Source organism: Belonocnema kinseyi, chromosome 1 (genome assembly GCF_010883055.1).
Source record: "Belonocnema kinseyi isolate 2016_QV_RU_SX_M_011 chromosome 1, B_treatae_v1, whole genome shotgun sequence".
Taxonomy (NCBI): Eukaryota; Metazoa; Arthropoda; class Insecta; order Hymenoptera; family Cynipidae; genus Belonocnema; species Belonocnema kinseyi.
In genome coordinates, this window is record NC_046657.1 from 102,275,246 (window position 1) to 102,295,595 (window position 20,350).

The following is a 20,350-nucleotide window of genomic DNA, read 5'->3' on the forward strand; positions in this document are numbered from 1 at the left end:
CAGATTTTAAACAAATCTAATACCTTTTCTGATGAGAATGTGAAAAAAACTAATATTAAAAATTTTGTTGCTCTACTTTCGGTGAAAAAATGTTATCTGTCTCTTTTTTCTTACCTTGTTTCGTGTGTTGAAAAATTTAAATTTGTATTTTTAATGTTTTTTATAAATAGAACAAGAACTACGTGTCCTATAAAAAAAGTGATTTATAACAAATTTGTAAATATTTTTTGGGTACAAAATGTTTGTCTTATCATTTTTTTCCTATCTTGCATAGTTTCACCACAAAATGCGATTTTTTATTTTTGATTATTTTTTGTGTGGTCAAAATTTGAATAAAAAATTTTTCGAAAAAATTCAAAAAGTTGTTATGATAATCTTGTAGAGCTATCGAAAATTAATATTTTTCTTTTTAAGTACTATGAAAAAGTGTACAGGGAATTTTTAAATCATGAAAAATGTGGTCTTAAAATTTTCAAAATGCGCCCACTTTTAGGATTTTCATCCAAAATGGCTGACTAAGGAACTTCTCATTTAGCTTACGACACTTAAAGAGTGTGCCAGAGGCCAATCTAATAGATTAATTTTTTTCAAGTTATCGTGTTCACAGATAGACCGACATAAAGACAGACAGAAAAATCCGTAAAAACCTGTTTTTCGGGTTTAAGGGGTCTCAAAACGTGGATCTACTGACAAAAACTGGGGGGGGGGGGTCAAATTTTAGAAAAATCTAATACCTTCTCTGATGAGAATGTAAAAATCTGTCGAAAATATTTCAGATAAAGTTTTGTTTGACGTATCCGGAAAAAAGTTAGAAATGTTTCAAAATATGGCCTTTCATCAAAATCCCAAAACTGCTACCCCGTTCACTTTAAATAAAGGACCTCTAAATTCTAAAGTACTGTGTACAATTTTACGTTATAAATAAACACTCAATCGTATCCAAAATAATAAAGCTCTTCATTCGTAGTTCTAATATTGATAAAAACTTTATTTCGGGAATCAATAACACTCCCCCTAAGTCTCATAAAAAAATAATGTCTTTTGTCTCCACATTGTGAAGACAGTCTAAAAACACTAAAATCTTATTTAAAGACCAAACCTTTTTTATAGGATCTCGGGATTCACGTAAATATATTTTTATTCGGTTGCAACAATAATAATATATAAAGAAGGTTAATTTTACGAAATAATTGTCATTCCCTTTGAATAACAAGAAATATCTAAAACTGAAATACATGTTGTTTTTTCTTTGACAAAAAAAATTGGATGTCTGAATTGAGAAAAAATGTTTTCTATTGTACTTAAAGTGCATACATAATGGGAAGCACATTAAAAATTTGTGAATAAGCTTCTTAATAAATTTTAAGGACGCGTAGGCAAAATCAGAATTTATCACCAAATTTTTCACTATACAGATCCAAGTTTAAATATACAGGAAAATATTTTTACTTAATTTCGACAATAAAACTTCATTTTACCACGAAATACAAAACATTATGTTAATATTGAGTTATTTCCTTGTAATGAAATCTCGTACCATTTATTTTTATATCAACCTTGTTCATATATAATTATCGCAATATATTAAAAATAAATTCAAGAGAATATATAACACACACTTGAACAAATAGTCGAGAACCCCCGGCTTCACTTCCCTTACCCGAAAAAATAATTTTCCGTAAGACTAACCCCTTTTCCAGGTTGTTAAAAATAAATATTTTTATGAATAATCCGAAAAGATATGAAATAAAAAAACTTTTTTAAAAAAGAGAATAAGAGAAGAAATCTTCGAAAATAAGTTTAAAAAATTTTTATTCGTATTTGAAAAAATTAACTAAATAATTTAAAAAATTAACTAAATAATTAAAAAAATTAAATCATTTAAGAAGTTTAGGAGTTGAAGAATCTAAAATAGGAAATCTTTTCTAAGGAATGAAAAAAAATATAATAAAATAAAATTAGAAAATTAAATTTGGACTGACTACTTTCAAGGAGTTCTCCGTAAGATTAAGCCCTTTTCCAGCTTTTTTCAATTTAATATTTTTATCTTTTATAAACGCTTTTCCAGTTTTTAAAAAATAAATACAACTATAAAATAAAAATAAAAGAGACGACAAAATTATAAGTAATAAACAAATAAAAATGTTTCAAGGGCAGTAAAACTAAAACGAGAACTCTGAACTATTTTTAATTGTAATTCAGATCTCATAAACAAATTTTTCGGGCTTCAAATGAGGAGAAGAATGTCGATTTTAGATCGTCTATATCTTTGTTGAGACTGAGGAAATTTTTGTTTTATAATGAAACTTTAGTGGAAAATTTTTAACTCTTAAAAGGAACGCAAATAATTAAAGTCTATTTCGTAATAAGACACTAAACACACTTTCGGGTATTAATAAAATCTGCAAAATAGAATGATATATGATATTAATTCATTAATGTTTGTAAAACTCTAAATTGAATAAAAATTTATATTTGAGCCCTGTACACAGTTAGTAAACCAATTTTATCATTGTTGCTCATTTTTTTGTAAACAAAAATGTATAAAGGTGTGTGGAGCATTTTTGCATGGAGTTTAATCGTATCGATTTAGTCAATTTTGCACTTAAAAATGATTTAACCTTAAATTTTTTTCAACTGAAAATACTTGAAATTAAAATTTTTCATTTTTACAATAACAAAAAAAACTCACTCGGGTGACGATGATCGGCGTGCCTAAATCAGCACCACCGGCGATGCTTATACCCCACGGTTGGTTTTTATTCGCTCTTCGCAATTTGACGACAACCGTGTATCTTCTCGTCATAATCTACGTTATTATTAATTAATTAATTAGCCGCGAAAAATTAAAAGTAAATATTATATAGTGACTATAATGAATTCAAAAGTATAGAATAATTATATTTTTAAACTGTTTGTAAAATCAAGACACTGAAACTAGTGAAATCAGATGAGTGAAGTCGCGATTAAAAATTCGTGACTGTAATCGGCGAAATAGAAACGACCACTGTTCTCTGATCTAGGAGCTTTGACTTTGACAAGCTCGTTGCCCAACTCTCGGCTCACTAGTGCCATTCTGTTTCTGGCCTCATTTCCAATTGGCATGTTGTATTGTTCTTACTAAGACCTGCACTCATTCCTTTTTTTTTGTTCAAACAATTTTTTATTGTTTTAGTTGAAAGCCTCTTTACCTTTCATCTTTATATTTCATCTTCATCTTTCATCTTTGCCTTTCATCTTTACCTTTCATATTTCTCTTTCATCTTTATCTTTCATCCTTATCATTATTTTTTATTTTTTGTCTCTCATCCCTATCTATCATCATTCTGTCTTATATTTATCTTCCATCTTTACCTTTCATATTTTCCTTTTATCTTTATCTGCCGTTTTACCTTTCAACGTTACCTTTAATCTTTATTTTCCATCATTATCATTGATCATTATCTCTACCTTTCATATTACCCTTTCTCTTTTAACTGCCATTTTACCTTTCACCTTTCCCTGCCATCTTTATATTTTATCTTTCTCTTTTAACATTCACTTTAATCTTTATCTTTCATCTTTATCTTTCATATTTATCTTCAATCTTTATCCTTCATCTTTATCTTTTATCTTTATCTTTAATCTTTAATCTTTATCTTTGATCTTTATCTCTCATCTTTATCTCCCTTTTTTATTATTCATCTTTATCTTTCATCTTTATCTTTCATATTTATTTTTTAGCTTTATATTTCATCTTTATCTTGCATCTTCATCTTTCATCTTTATCTTACATCCTTATACTTCATTTCTATCTTTATATTTTATTGTTATCTTCTATCTTTATCCTTCACCTTGATCTTTTATCTTTTATCTTTATTTTTTATCTTTATCTTTCATCTTTATCCTTCACCTTTATCTCTCATCTTAATATTTTATATTTATCTTCCATCCTTATATTTCATTTTTATCTTTTATTTTTATCTTCCATCTTTATTTTTTTATCTTTAATCTTTATCTTTCATCTTTAACTTCCATATTACCCTTTTGAACTTGAACTGCCATTTTACCTTTCACCTTTCTATGTCATCATTATCTTTCATCTTTATCTTCTATCTTTAACTTTCACCTTGATATTTCATCTTAATATTTCATATCTATTTTTTATCCTTATCTTTCACCTTTATTTTTCACTTTGATTTTTCATCTTATTATTTCATATTTATCGTTCGTCCTTATCTTTTATTTTTATGTTTCCCTTTGATCTTTTATCTTTCACTTTGATCTTTAATCTTTATCGTTCATTTGTATCTGTTATCTTTACTTTTTATTTTTTATCGTTTATCTTGTCATGTTTACAGAACGAGAATGTAACAAAAGTTATACAATAATATTCGATTAAGTTTAATCTGTGTTGAGGGATATTTAATTTACTAGGCTACTAAATTATAAGTTCCTAATTACAAGGTACGAGTTACTGAGTTACAAAGTTACTATTAAGTTATTAAGTTACATTGACGTTTTAGAACGCTTTTATAATTGAGTTCCATAACAATTCACAAAATAAAATTAGGAATTGTTTTGTAACAAAATATATAAAATTTTCAGTTTAAATACTTGAAAAAGTGTGCAATCATTATGTTTGGAATGCATCAAACTTAAAACAATAAAATGATTAGATAAAAAACTTTGAGTTACTTTACGGAAGAAGATATTAGTTCAGATTTTTAACTGATTTTCGCTTTTTAGAATATTTGTTTATAATTGACTAAGTATATTATAAATAAATACAATAATAAGACATCCTTTTTTGAAACGAAAATGCTTTGGTTTACGAGCTGTTTAAATTTAGAGCTGGGGAAAAAGTTAATTTAAACTTTCTCTAGTCGCACGAACCGTCCCAGCTCAGATCGATCTTAAAAAGAAGCGAGGTGTCACTTTCAATCGACTGTCAATCAAACGTCATCAGATAATGTCCAAGGAAAAAATAAGAGGGTGGAATTAGAATTCTCTTATTCCTTAGCACCAAATTTTTCCTATAATTCTATCACAAACAAATTTTTCTTTCACATCTAATTCAAAAATATAAACAAAATATTTTCCTTTTAAACTGGTTTCTAATTTGTATTCCTTTCAAATGCCATTGGATTAGCCATGAATGTGCGATTCTTTAGAATTTTAAAGTTTTTGAAAAAATTCTCATTTTAATTTTAATCTTTAAAGCTTTAAATTGATTTTGTATTATTCAAATTTTGTTCCGTCCTGACAATCAGTCAATTGCGATTTTTCTAAAAAATAACTTTCCAATCAACCTAATCTTTCCACTTTAATTTATTTTAATCTGTCATTAATTTTAATTTAAAATTATCTTCCTAATTTAATTTCAATTTTTTATTTTTGAACTTAAATTCGCGAATAAATTTTCTGAGTTAAAAATGTATTTAGGTCACAGAAATGTTTTCTTTATGATTTGTATACTGTTTTTTAACAAGTGTCACTTTTAACAGGTCGATGTCGTTTCTGATGACTTCCGGTACTCACGTAAGTCTCATAGTACCGACCCAAGGAAAACCTTAGGGTCATTTTCCTCGGACGATCCGTTTTTGATTTTTTTTCTAAAGCAGCCTTGATTGATAATTTTCTCCTCCTCCAATCAATTTCTAGAAGAATTTTCTTCCCCTCCGGATCCAATTGGTTGGACAGCACTTCGATTAATGAGTATAAATCAAAGTGAAAGAGAGAAAGAGAGATAAAAAGAGAGAGGGAGATAAAGAGAAAAAGAGAGACACAGATATAAGTACTTAAATTAGCAACCTATGGCTGTAAAGGTTAATCAATCGAGACAGGAACAAAGACGATTCAAATCAGGCAGCGCGAAGTCGGGCACAATTTGAAATTTATAAGTTTCACAGAACTTTATTTTATAACGATTTAATGAGAAAATGTTGAGTTTAAAAAACTGGGATAAAATTCCTAAGATCTGATTTAGAGTTTTTTCTTATCATTTTATTCCAAATTTGGAAGTTACTCAGTAAACAGATTCTGTAATTGTTCCATAAGAAAAATGTAAACCTGTTATATAACTGCTGTTACATTTACGTAATTGAAGTGCTCTATTACAATAAGGATTCAGTGCTTTACCTGAGGTACGCAATTGTTATAAAAATGAAAACTGTAAGTAAGATATGTTCTGTAACAGTTGTTATGTAACTTTTATAGAACAATAGTAAGTTTCATAACTTATTTATAAAAGAGTAGCTATGCATCGATATCCTATAACTATCATTTGTAACACTCTTAAGTATCTATTATTACACTCCAGGACCCACAGAAGCCGGTCCGGTTTAGTAATTCCTTGGACTGCTGGCCCGCGCAGTTTCTTAGGGGACAGGGCGAGAGACGGTTGCGACTCTCGCCTCGGAAGAACCGTATTGCACGAGTACTCAGTCAAGTATATTGCGCAATATTATACATTCGAATTGGAAACGGTTGATGCGGCCCTGACTGTTAAAGTTTCGAGGGTACCGAATTAGTAACAAGGCTAGTGGAAGGCAAACCCCGAAACTGTTATTATATGGGACTTAGAGTGTATAACTAGAAGGTACACTGGAACTTGGATTTAAGACCAGTTGCAGGCATGCCTTGCAGTCACGGCCTTCAATATAAATTCAGACATTCCAAACGTAAACAGTCAGGACCGCGTGAACTGGCATGGCCATTTCTGTCGGATTTGGACGCATGCGGTTTGTCACGCATGACATCAATTCTCGTAACTTCGTCAATCCGGATTTTGTAAATGCAAATTTCAGTGTAGTAATATGACGTAATATTTTTACACCTGATTTACGTATGCAACTATTTAAAAAGTATGACCAGTTCTGTAACATTCTTTATATCTTTACGCAATTGTTACATAAAAAATGGTTGAAGACGTTCTGTAAAACTGGATCTAATTTATTTAGATTGTTTCTATAACTAGACCATTAAATGTTTTTGATATCAGTGTTAAAACCATTTCTTACTCAAAACTTTAATTTTTATGAATTTCAACATTAAAAAAAATAAAGCTTCCGATTCATGAGATACATATTTCTATCAAATTTTGCTAATGATGAAGAATACGTATATCATTTTGAGGAACTAAATATTGACATTTTATTGTCTATCTAAAAAAAAGTGGCGTAGCGAAATATCTCGAAATGCTCTGAATCATAGTTGTTAAAAACCTGATTGATGAAAAAATTTTTAATTAAATCTAAAAATAATTCCTCTTAATAAGGAAATGCATTAGAAATCGTAAACGAATTGAGAAACATTTGTGCATTTTAATACTCTTGCCCGGCTAAATTAAACCTTGTAAATTATCTGATAAATCACTAAAAATACTATAAATGTTTTATGTTAATGCTTTTCACTGCAAATTATTTTTTTTCAAAGAATTTCAATCTAAAATCATAAAGTTTTGAAGAATTGAAACTTTTAAACATTTTTGATTGTGTTAATTTTTTCAGCGGGAATTAGCATTAAAATGGATCAACTAATTATACGTTTTTTCGGTTTTAATAGCGTTTATTTTAACAACAATTGGCGAATATACGTTCTTCGTTATTATTAGCGTTTCTTTTATATCAGAAATGGACTTTTTAACACAAAAATCAGATTTAGACGGTTCCTAGTTTTCTAACAATTTTAGGGTACCCTGTGTTTTACACCGAAAATTTCTATTTCGAAACAAAAATCATTCTAATGTGAAAGGTGTAGAATCTTTTAACAATTTTATATTATCTTAGCATTTATGATTGGTAATTCGTATTTAACTTTGTTCAAAATTAGATTGTAAAGAAGATTCATATTTTTAAAACAATTTTTGGGTTTTATATCAAAAGACGGCATTTTTAGTAAGAAATCATTAGATTTCAAACAAATAGAGAAATATTGTGTGCAATCTAGGTTAAATAGCGCTATCAGTGCTTTTGAATATAGATTTTTTAAAAAGATTTACAATTTTTAAACAGCTTCAGTTTATATTTATAAATGTACGTATATTCATTACAGATTTCGATGAAGGCTTACAATTATAAATAATTTTAGATTATGTTATGTTAGTATTTTTTGTTGGGAATTATTAGTATTTTTAGTAAACAAATTATTGGATTTCAAATAATATTACAATTTTTTAACAAAGTTAGGTCAGGTTGTTAAGTTTCACCTGAAAATGGTATTTTTAACAAAAACAATAATGCAGAATTGAATAATTATTTTTACTTATAATTCTAGAATTTATAAACCTTAAAAAATGTCGTACTAGGTTAGTATTTTTTCGGAAATGTGGAAATAGAAATCTTTAGTAAAAACAGGTGAAAAATTCATCAGAATTCAAAAGAAGATTTACAAGTACAAATTGATTCTACGTTATGTTAGTGTTTCTCGTCGGTAATTATTTGTATGTAAAAAAATTAGATGTCAGATAATAGCTCCGATGTTTAATAAATTTAGGTTTGTTTTATGTTTTAACTGACATCGGTATTTAAAAAAAAATCATTTCAATTAAATCCAAATGATTTTTGTTTAAAATACTCAAACTTATAACCTTGATTTCAATGACGATTCATAATTTTTAAACAAATTTAAGTGATATGAGCGTTTTTAACCGAAGTTTGGTATGTTTAAACAAAAATTATTATTATTCAAACAAGATTTATCATCTTTTAACAATTTTGGATTATGTTAGGTGTTTCGTGGGAAGAATGGAATTTTCAAAAATTTTAAATTTAAGAAAATTGAAAATGAAATAAAAATTTTTAATTCATTTTTACTGTTGTAAATTCAACATTTAATTTACTTTAACTTTCAACAATTTAAAATTTAACATTTAAAAACTAAATTGTTGAAAAATTACGAAAACTGAAAATTACTGGTTGTAATAAATAACAGAATTTCCAAATTTTCTAAATATATTTTGTTTTTAAATTATATTTGTTTGGACTTTTGTTCAAAATTTGAAGTTATTTTTTAAGGCCGTGGTTACGTGCACTGGAATTTCGGTACAAGTAGCCGGTTTTTTTAATTCACGTAGACACTGCCTTTTTTAACTCAAAGTTTTTAAAGCATCTAAGTGTGCGCTGGTACATTCTCATCGCGCGCCTCGCGCAAGGCTCGCTTCGCTCGCGAGTTTGAGCACGCCTAGGACGTGCGACTGTTGGATCTCGCGCTTCGCACTCGATGATGTATTTATCTCACGCTTCGCCCTCGGTCTTTGTATTTTTCGAACATTCTTGCATAAAGCTTTAAAAATTAAAACTCAAAACATCCACCACTGTAATTTTTTGATTGTGAATGCTCTTTTGTTAAAAGAGCTTCGCTCGAGAGTTTGAGTGCACCTAGGGCGCGCGAATGATGGTTCTCGCACTTCGCGCTCGATCTTTGCATTTCACCCACATGCTTGCACAAACCTTTTAAAATCAAAGCTCAACAAATCGACAACTGTAATTTTGAGATTTTGAACTCTCTTTTGTTAAAGCTCTTTCGGCTTTAACGAACACATTCTTATCACGTATCTCGTGCTTCGCACTCGATTTTGCCCCAAATGTCAACTTTTTTACATTATACTCAACACTTTTAAATGTAAATCTGCCTGGGATAGCTTATTCAGATATTTAAAAGAAGCACAAATTGTATTTATCATGATTACCTTATTACTTGTTTTTTATTTTGCATTACATTTTATTCTTAGCTGCGCTGAAACATGTATCATTCGAATATATTTATATCATTAAAATTCATAATATGCATGGATATTAAAAAATAATTATTTTTCCTGCCTTGTTTTTATTTTATTTTTATTTTGAATCTTGTTTTTCAGGAATAAAGAAAAACTACGCTTCCTATCAAAAAAAATTCGTAACAAATTTGTAAATCTTTTTTGGTTGAATTAATTTGGTCTTATTTATTCTCGTAGCTTGTATCATTTGTACAAAAATTTAATTTTCTTTATCTTGAATGTTGTTTTTTACCAATAAAACACAAACAACTTATCCTAGAAAAAAAGTAATGCATGATAAATTTGTAGACCTTTTTTAGATTCGCACTTTTTGTCGATCTATCTCTTTTTGTATCTGGCTCTGTTTTGACTTTTTGAATTTTTATCAGAAATGGCTGATTCACGGACTCGGTCTTTTTTTTGGTCCCTCAAACTGTGTGTCGAAGCACGATCAAACGTACTAGTCTTTCGAAATTTGTCCGGTATACAGACAAACATAACAACAAAAACGACGACGCCGGACAGACAGACAGACGCCGACGTAAAAACTGTTTTTTCTGACTCAGGGGGCCTCAAAACGACGACATTTCATGAAATCCGCGAAAGTCATTTTTCGCATAACTTCTCATTATGGATAAGAATGTAAAAATTCCAAAATTCAAATTTACCGCTCAGGCTCATTTGCACGCGTGCGTATTAAGACCAAAACATTGTGTCAGATGCATGCTGCGAAGAACGTCATATTGCGTTTTGTACGTATGCGTGTGCCTGTGTCACCTGTATATTCAATTTGTAATTTAATATTAGAGTGTCATTAATAAATGTAATATATTTTCTCCGATAAAATGGGGGATATGAAGTCACAGCTTTCCGATGCTGAGAAACTTAAGGAGAAATATTGTAAAGTCGTGAAGATACCGCCGATACCCGTAAGTAAATAATTATTTGTAGGTTAGAAAAATTGTACACGTGCTGAAAATAATAGATTATATATACATTTTATTTACATTCTACTTTCAAATATTACCTTTAGTAACAGTCCTGTATTACTGTTCGTGACAATGACATAATCATGAACAATTTTAAGCTCTATAAAGTTGTATTCAAATTCTAACCTCAACAATTTAACTTACAGTTTTACACCAAAATGATATATTTTTCCGCTAAATAGATATAATATATAAATTATAAGTTAAAAATATCTCAAAGTATAACATTTATTTATTGAAATAAAGAGAATAAATTCCAAGCTTAAAGCTGTACTTAAAAAAATTAAAACTAATTTTAATAAATAAATACCGGCTATCTGGGGGTTTTATCAATTTTATTGGTTATTTCTAGGACAAGTGGAAATTGGTGCCGGCTTTTTTGAAAGGAAAAGGTTTAGTTAAACAACATATTGATTCATTTAACTATTTTATCAATGTTGAGGTCAAGAAAATCGTCCAAGCGAATGAAATGGTTTTCTGTGATGCCGATCCAGATTTTTATTTAAAGTAAGTCTTCTTGATTTTTTACAATTCGGATAATTTTTTTTACAATTCGGAAAATTTATTTCGATAAATTATTATTTTTGCGGATTCACCTATTTTTATTGAATATTTACATTCGATTCACTTATTTTGTTAAAAATTTCCACTATTTTGTTAGAAAATTCAATAGTTTGGTTGGAAAATAACTTTTTTGGTAGAAATTCATATTTTCGGTTCGAAAATACAATTCTTGTGTAGAAAATTCGTCTTTGTGGCTTTAAAATTCAACAATTTAGTGGAAATCTTGTTTCGTTCATGGTTCGAAATTCGACTTCTAAGTTTCAATATTTATCTCTTGTTAAAAGAATCTAATTTTTTGTTGAAAATTCCACTAATTTTGTAGAAAATTAATCTGATTTGGTTGAAGATTTTTTGGTTGAATTCAACTATGGTTGATTTTTAAAATTAAAATCTTTTTTGGTTGAAATAATATCAACTACTACAATTTTCGTTGCGAATTCACCTATATTGGTTGAAAATTGAACTTCAAGTCCCGTATTTTATTTAAAATCCAATTATTTTGGTAGAAAGTTCAACATTTTGTTTAGAAAGTAACTCTATTGTTGAAAATTCACATTTTCGGTACAAAAATCTAACTGTTTTGTAGAAAATTCGTCTTTGGCTTTAAAATTCAACAATTTAGTGGAAACCTTGTTTTTTCATGGTTAAAAATTTGGCTTTTTTGTTTTAAAATTTATCTTTTTTTTGTCAAAAAAATATAATTTTTGGTGGAAAATTCAACTATTTTGGTAGAAAATTAATCTAATTTGGTTGAAGCTTTCTTGCTGAATTTAACTATGTTTGGTTTCAAATAAAAATGTTTTTGGTTGAAATAATATGAACTATTGCATTTTTCTGCAAGAACTCATCTATTTTGGTTGAAAATTCATGTATATTGTCGAAAATTGATCTTTTCTGATTGAACGTTTAATTGTTTGGTTAAAAATTAATAGTTTCAGTTGAAATTTTATTTTTTTGTTTGAAAATTATACTACTTTGTTTCAAATTCGCTTTTTTTTTAGAAAATTTAAATATTATGGTAGAAAATCCAACTACATATTTTGTAAGAAAGTCCAACTATGTATTTGTTTTAGAAATTCAACTTTTTTGTTCAAAAGTGTTCTTTTTGGTTTGAAAATTAATTTCTTCCGGTAGAAAAATCCATATTTTTTGTTAAAAATGCAACTGTTTGGTTAAAAAAGGGACTTAAATAATAAAATTAAGGAAGTGAAGAAAGTAACTTTTTAGGTCCCTTAAAGCCACTTCATCTAGTAACTATATATAGTTACACTTTTTTCCAAGTAACGTAACTGTAATTATTTACTTAAAAAATGTAACTTACCCAGCACTGAGTACACTGAGTAATTTAATGGAATTTTAAAAGATTTGAAATATTTTAGGGTATTTTAAAAGATTTTCAGGCTTCAGAAGATTTCGAATGATTTTACAGGACCTATAAGGTTTTGTAGTATTTTAAAAGAATATAAGGGGGTTTATCAGATTTCCAAGGATTTAATTTATTTTAAGTGATTTTAAATTAAATTTCATATGAATTTACAGAATGTTATAATATATTAATGGATTTCAAATAATTCATGTAAAAAAAGGAGGGGTTTCTAAGATCTCACGAGATTTCCAAACATTTATTGCAATTAATTTTGAATTCGCCCTGAATTTTTATTAATTTATCCCGAATCCTTTTAAATCCTTTTGAATTCTTCTGAATTAATTCTACTTTATACAACTCAATGAATTTTTGCATCTTTTTTATTGTTTTCAATTTAGTTAATTGCTTTTCTAATTCAGCTTGATTTCTTTTTATGAATTTCATAGAATTTTTCTTATTTTCCTTAAATTTATCTAAATTCACTCAAATTTACAATTATTGGAATGTTTTCAGTTAATTGTTTTCTTTAATTCACTTGATTTCTTTGGAATTTGACTTGAATATTTTTGTCATGAGCAACTTTTTTGATCAGAAATTAGGGGGATTTTAAAGATTTGAAGAGATTTCAAATTATGTTCTGGAATGTACTTGAATTATTCTAAAACTCAATTCTACTTAATTTAATAAAACTTTAAATTCTTTTATTCTCACCTTGAGTTATTAGCCATCTAATCAAATTCTTTTGAATTCCCTTGAATTTTTTCTAAGCTATTTCAAATTTACTGACTACAGTTAAGTTACAATGATAAAGAAATACATACTTTCGCCCAAATTGTTTAACCTTCAACCAAAATATATTATTTTTCAACAAGTTGCATTTTTATTCAGAAACATTAAATATTTTCCAAACGAGACAAATTTTATAAAAAAAAGTTTAACTTTTTATCCCTTTTGCCCCTGAATATACTGAATTCCTGAATTGCAATTCTTCCAAATTCTTTGCATTATTTCGAAATCCTTAGAATTCAAGAAATTCTAAGAAGTCTAGGAATTCAAGGATTTAAAAATATTGCAATGAATCTAGGAAAATTAGTCGAATTCTAGGAATTCAGATAATGATACATATATGTATCATTATCTGAATATTTGAAATTTAACTATATCCTTTTATAATAATTAAAAATTGAAATTCTCCAAAATTGAAATATGCTGAAAAAGTATTACGAATTAAAAATGGTTGGGTTAGCTTTTCAATTTTCCAAGCCCTGTAATCTGAAGATTTTTCTTGTTTGAGAATAATTTTCTTAACTGAACTTTGAACTTTTTTTTTTAGATGAAAAATGATTGTTTTTATTCGGAAAATAACAGTTTATTTGCTTTGTTTTCGATCTCTTGACTGAAATGTCTTTCTTGGTTGCACATTCAAGTCATGTTTAAAAATTGTATTTTTTTTCTGAATTCAACTGGTTCTGATAAAAAATGAAAATCTTTTTAAGTTGAAATATCAAGTGCTGAATTTTATTTCAAAATTTATCTTTTTTCGAATGAAAATTATATTAGTTGGTTGAAAGTTCACTTTTGTTTGAATTTATTTTGTTTGGTTGAAGATTCATTATTTTAATTTAAAATTAATCTGAAAATTTAAATGTTTGAGATAAATGTTTCATGTATTTTGTTTAAAAAATGATTGTTTGAATTGAAAATTAATTTTTTAAACTAGAAATTGGACTTTAATTTATGGTTGAAAAGTGATCTTTTTAGTTAAAAATTCGTTTTTTTTTTCAAAAAGTAATTATTCTAGTTAAAGAATAATCTTTTTGGTTTAAATTCAACTATTACAGTGGAGGATTCATCATTTTAGTTAAAACTTATTACTTCGTTTGTAAAGGTAATTATTTGTTTGAAAATTAGTTTTTTGTTTTGTTTTTTGGTTGAAAATTAGTTTTTCTTTTTGCTGAGAAACTATTACAATTGAATATTCGATCATTTTAGTTTAAATTTTTATCTGTTTGGTTGAACATTAAGTCTTTAAGCACAAAATTGAACTATTCAATTTTTAGTTGACAATTTACATTTTTCAGTTTAAAATTCACGTATTTTGTTGAAAAATTTGTATTTTTGGTTTGAAATTTAACTACTTCGTTGAAAACTGATGTATTTAGTTAAAAATGGCCTTTTTGGTAAAAAATGAATCTTTTTGAAAATTTAACTTTTTGGTTAAAAATAAGCCTATGTAAACTCTTTTGTTAAAATATCATCTTTTTGGTTTAAAATTTGTCTATTTCAGTTGAGGATTCATCATTTTATTTATAAATTCATTACTTTTGTTGTGGTTGAAATTTAACATTTAACTGAAAATTTAACCATTTCATTTTTTGGTTCAAAACTGATCTATTTTCGTTCAAAATCATATATTTAATTTGCAATTCATGCATTTTCTTTAAAAAATTGTCTTCTGGTAGAAAATTAATCTTTTTGTTTGATAATTCAACGATTGATTACAAAATTAATCTACCTTGTTCAAAATGTAATATTTTAAATGGAAAAATTAGGAATTTGAAGTGGTTTAAATTTAATTTAATATATTATCCACATTAATTTTACCTAAATATGCACAGAACTTTAAGTATAAAAAGATAACATAGCAAAAAATGTGCTTTGTTGTTTAAATTCATGAACTTTAAGGGACAAATTTAAGAACTGGTCAATTATGTTTTAGTCTTATTTAAATAATCGTTTGTGCTAATATATAAAAGAATATCTTGTAACATAATTTGTCAAAGCTTTCTCAATTAAATATATTAATTAATTCCCTGGAAACTAAAAAAAAAAAACAGTGTTCATAATAAACTTGCGAATATGTATACATATTCTGAGTCGATTATTTATAAAATGCGAAACATGTCAATTGCACCGTACTATAAAAAACTATACCTGGAAAAAACTTGAGATATCTGTAAAAAAACTAGAATTGCCAAGGCATTTTTTTCCAGGAGTTGAGTGGATACCTTTTACTAGGGTCAAAATATCTCAAGTGTGCCACTTTTCAATCAATAGTTCTATTTTCAATCAATTTATACTGTTGTCGATTCGTTTTTATATCAAAATAATTTCCCTAAAATATTTTTGCAAAAAATTTATTTTTTTCAAAACTTATTAACAATCAAGGTTCTTGATTATTTTTTCAAAAATGGATTATTCGCAAACGGTTCATCGAAATTCAATAATCGAGTAATAAAAGTTTTTGTTACGAAGTATACTTTACGCTAAAAAATGGTTCGGACGCGCATGGGTATAATATTGAGTGTTCACTTTTCCACAAAATAGATGAATTTTTAACAAAAAGATTTTAGCTACGTTAAAAAAAATTATTATTTTAAATAATGTGGATCACCTTTAAGTCAAGAAATAGGGGAACAATTGGGTAATCAATTATTTGGAATAAAATTATTGTGGCTATCATATTAAGTACAATATGAAATGAATTTTAAACTGAAATGATAAATATTCATAAAAAAATTATTTTTTAATCAAGCGGTTCAATTTTATACTAGCCATAGTTATTCTTTGATTGATAAGATGAATTTTCAACCAAGAAGATTAATTTTCTACTAAAAAAGAATAAGGTGGTTTAATTTTCAATTAAGCATAGATAAATTTTCAACCAAAGAAATTAATCTTTAACCAAAATTGTTTTTTTTTAGAGAGTGGTTAAGTATTCAATCAAGTAGTTGAATTTTCAATCAAAACATGTGAATTTCTAAAGAAAAATTGAATAGTCAAATTATCATTGAAAAGATTAGTGTTGAATAAAAGAAAATAATTTAAAACCAAAAAATTAATTTTTTAAACAAAACGATGAATTTTTAACTGAATTGATGAAGCTCCAACACAGCAACTGAATTTTTAATAAAATAGATTAATCTTCAACAAAGTATAGAGAAATTTTCTACCAAGAAGATTAATTTTCTACGAAAAAAGTTTTTTTTTAACAAATCGGTTCAAACGCGGTCACAAAAAAATCAATAGCTTTTGAACTACTGCAAAACACAAACTTTTTTTTCACCAAAACTTTCGGAAGAGATTGTATAATCTTTTGGTACGTGGAAGAATTCTTTCACAGGCGAAAAATTTTAATGAATTTTCAATTGCTTAAAACAAACGATTATTTAAACAATAAATTTTTTTTACTAGCGAAATTTTTTTAGCGTAAAGTATGGGGAATGGTTAAACTGCGCTACGCGACCTGGTGACAAAAATCCGAACTAGAAAGAATAGGTACTATTTTAAAGTTTTACATTAACTTCTGCATAAAAGTGTTTAACGATTTTTGTTGTGGATTTTAAAGTATTTTTTGATACTAAAAGTACGTGTTTATTAAAAACAAATGGTTTTAGGTGAAATTTACATCTTAAAAGGTGAAGAAACATATTTTTTTACAGAAACATCTGTCCAACTGTGATTTTCATCCTTTTTAAAAATATATTTTCAGTTGATCAACTGTGACTATAAATTAACAATGATTTTTAACATCAAACTTTTCTCTCAAATTTTTAAAGTGAATCATAATTAATTTTACAAGACGATTCAAAGTCAGTTCCTAATTAAAAAAATTCCCGTTTCTAACGTCAAAAAATATGTAAACTATTTCATTTGGAAGTTTTATTAGTTAAACAACTGTAAACGCCCCATTGAAACTTTATAAACTATTTAAAATTTGAAATGATTTGAAATAATTTAAACAAAGAATGTACGTGTACCGCCGACATATACATTTTTGCAGATTTCGAATAAAAAATTAAAAAGATTTTTAAGAATTTGGAATGGCTTCAGAAGATTAAAAAAATTCCTGAGAAAATTAATAATGATTTTGATTTTGAAAATATAATTTTGAGTGAGAAAAAAAATTCATTTTAAAGGGTGTTTAGAAGTTCTGAAATAATTTAAAAAAAATTAAACAACATGCAGATCTTTCAAGCTTTTCATTTAAAAAGTTTTAAGTTTAAAAATAAATGTAATCGTTCAATTTTGTATGATTCTGGCTTAAAATTGCTTTAAATGATATAATTTTGAAAATTTCTTAATTCATTGATTTATTCTTCAATTTAGACTTTAGAGAATTGGAAATGAAAACGTGAAATTATATTTTTAGAACTGAACCTGAATCTTTGAACTGTACAATTTATAAGAGTAAAAAGATTTGTTTTGCAGTTAAACTGCATTTAATTAAAAATTGTTCAGTTTAAAAGTGTTAGTAGCTTGCATTTTATACGTGTAAATTATTTCAAAAGTTTGAAATTCAAGAGTTTCACCCTGAGCGCTTTCATTTGCAGTTCAGTTTTTATTAATTCAAATGGAAAATTAGTTAGCTTTAGAGTTCGAGTTTTTAAATTTAATTGACCGTGAAAAATGTTTGCGAACCGGGAAATTACCAGAAATTTTTTTTTTGGATTAAAACGGCCACCCTAAATCGTCTATTACTCGTATTCTTCGCACAATGTGGATAAAATTTGTCGCTTCATACATTATTTAGAGTTTATTTAAACTTTAATTCATTGAAACTTACATGAAATAGTGAAGTAATAATTTTTTTAAAACCTATTTGACAAAAATGTGTGTTTTCACTGTATAATAATATAATATGGAAAACTATCGTAAAATACTTTTATGCAAAAATTAATGTACGACTTTAAAATTGTATCTACTCTTTCTAGTTCCAGTTTTAAGCACCAGGTGGAGAAATGGTAGACCACCATTCCCAATACTTCGTAATACAGATTTTCATAACTCAATTATTGAATTTCGATGAACCATTCGCGAGTAATCCATTTTTGAGAAAAAAATAAATGATGAAGAACTTTGATTGTTAATAACTTGTTAAAAAATAAATTTCTTGCAAAAATATTTGAGGGGAGTTATTTTAATATAAAAACGAATCGAAAACTTTATAAACCCTACCGATAGAAATCTCTGAGTATTCTCCAGCGAAATAGCCTGATCCATTTGAGACTATAAGCAGAGTCGATTTGAAACAATTTAGGCTTTGAGATAGTCTGAGAGATTTGGGTCCCTTTCAAGGTCCTTTTAGTGGTCCGTTTAAGAGTGGTGCGACGTTAATATAATTTTCCTTTTGTATTCGTCACGTACCGGGCGGGCAGAGTTATTTACAGTAGTTGGCCGTCGCTAATCCGATTCTACCTTTTTAAATTTCTCTTCAAATTGTTAACACTTTTTTTTTAATTAATTAATTTTCTCATTATACTTATTTATAATTATAACCTATATATTAATATACAATTTACTAGTTGGATTGAAAAATGTTGTCCTTTTTGGCGTATCTCATTCCATCTACGAGAAACGTCGTATTTATTCCAATTTAAAGAATTAAAAAAAAATTAAGATATCTGATATCATCGAAACCCGTAGATTCCGAATTATTCTGTTTTAGGCTGTTAACTATAAAATTAAAAAAATCTACTTCTAAATTTTAATCCGAAAGCTAAACAAAGGACCCTCGAGTGTCGGCTACTCTATTGATATAGCCCATCTGCTTGTTATTTATGATTGAATTCTTATTTCAATTTCAGCCTCTCTGCTTGTTATTTATGATCGTATTTCTATTTAAATTTCGGAAAGGACATGTTAGAGCCTTTACAACATTTAAAAGAACTAGCTGGACCTTTAAATATATTTACTTGAGTGCCTGCGGAGAATTCCTCTGAGCTTATCTGACCCTAGAGAATCTTTAGAATATACTCAGAGGTTTCTATCGGTAGGGAATTGATTGAAAAATAAAACTATAGATTTAAAAGTGGCACACCTGAGATATTTTGACCCAATATTTGAAAAAAGTAACTTTTGCCACTACTTTTGATCTCTGCCGTGAGTCCGAGCCCTTAATTTGGTAAAAAATTATTTTAGATATTTGAACGTCGACGTTGGCACGCCAGTTATCGAGGAAGAGTACAATGTTACCAGACCCGCGACTCCCATGGATTGTCGGCTCCGAGACCTGAATTATTCGGCACCAATCACAGTTGATATCAAATACACTCGGGGTCATGAAACAATCATCAGACACAATTTATTACTTGGCAAAATGCCAATCATGCTGAGGAGTTCAAACTGCGTTCTCACCAATAAATCACACTTTGAACTTGCTCAGCTGAAGGAGTGTCCTCACGATCCTGGCGGCTATTTCATCGTCAATGGACAGGAAAAAGTCATCTTAATTCAGGAACAGATGCTCAGAAATCGAATTTTACTCGAGGAAGATAGCAAAGGTTGCATTGTGGCGATTTGCAACAGTGTCACTCATGAGAGAAAGACGAGAAGTAACGTGGTTGGCAAGGGTGGACGATACTACGTCAGACTGAATATTTTCTCAGATGTAAGTGCCATCATTTTTAAGCTTTTATACTAGATTTGAATCAGGAATCGATTTTAGTTTGAAAGAAGTTGCTTTTATTTACAATTTTGAATTATATTCAAAATTCGTTTTTCAGGATGTGCCCGTTGTCGCTGTGTTTAATGCTTTGGGAATCCAGTGCGACCAGGAAATAGTGCAATTAATTGGCACCGAGGATAATATCCGAGAAAAGCTGAATGCTAGTTTAGATGAATGTCAAGATATCAGGTCACAGAATCAAGCTTTGAGGTAAGAAAATTATGAAAACTAGAAGAAACTATTCG

The 20,350-nt window shown here is 27.8% G+C and overlaps 2 protein-coding genes across 2 annotated transcripts in view; one reads left to right on the forward strand and one right to left on the reverse strand.

The window, feature by feature from the left end:
- The window catches only part of LOC117182609 (PDZ and LIM domain protein 2-like), an 8,850-nt gene extending 5,800 nt beyond the window's left edge, over positions 1-3,050 (reverse strand). Inside the window, exon 1 of the mRNA XM_033375711.1 lies at positions 2,693-3,050. Coding sequence (XP_033231602.1) covers positions 2,693-2,806 — 114 coding nt within the window. The 5' untranslated portion in view covers positions 2,807-3,050. The remainder of the gene's footprint in view (positions 1-2,692) is intronic.
- A 7,457-nt stretch (positions 3,051-10,507) lies between these two features.
- LOC117173698 (DNA-directed RNA polymerase III subunit RPC2) overlaps positions 10,508-20,350 on the forward strand; it is a 63,687-nt gene continuing 53,844 nt past the window's right edge. The window contains exons 1-4 of the mRNA XM_033362343.1: positions 10,508-10,668; positions 11,081-11,235; positions 19,580-20,048; positions 20,164-20,315. Of these exons, the coding sequence (XP_033218234.1) occupies positions 10,585-10,668; positions 11,081-11,235; positions 19,580-20,048; positions 20,164-20,315 (860 nt within the window). The 5' untranslated portion in view covers positions 10,508-10,584. The remainder of the gene's footprint in view (positions 10,669-11,080; positions 11,236-19,579; positions 20,049-20,163; positions 20,316-20,350) is intronic.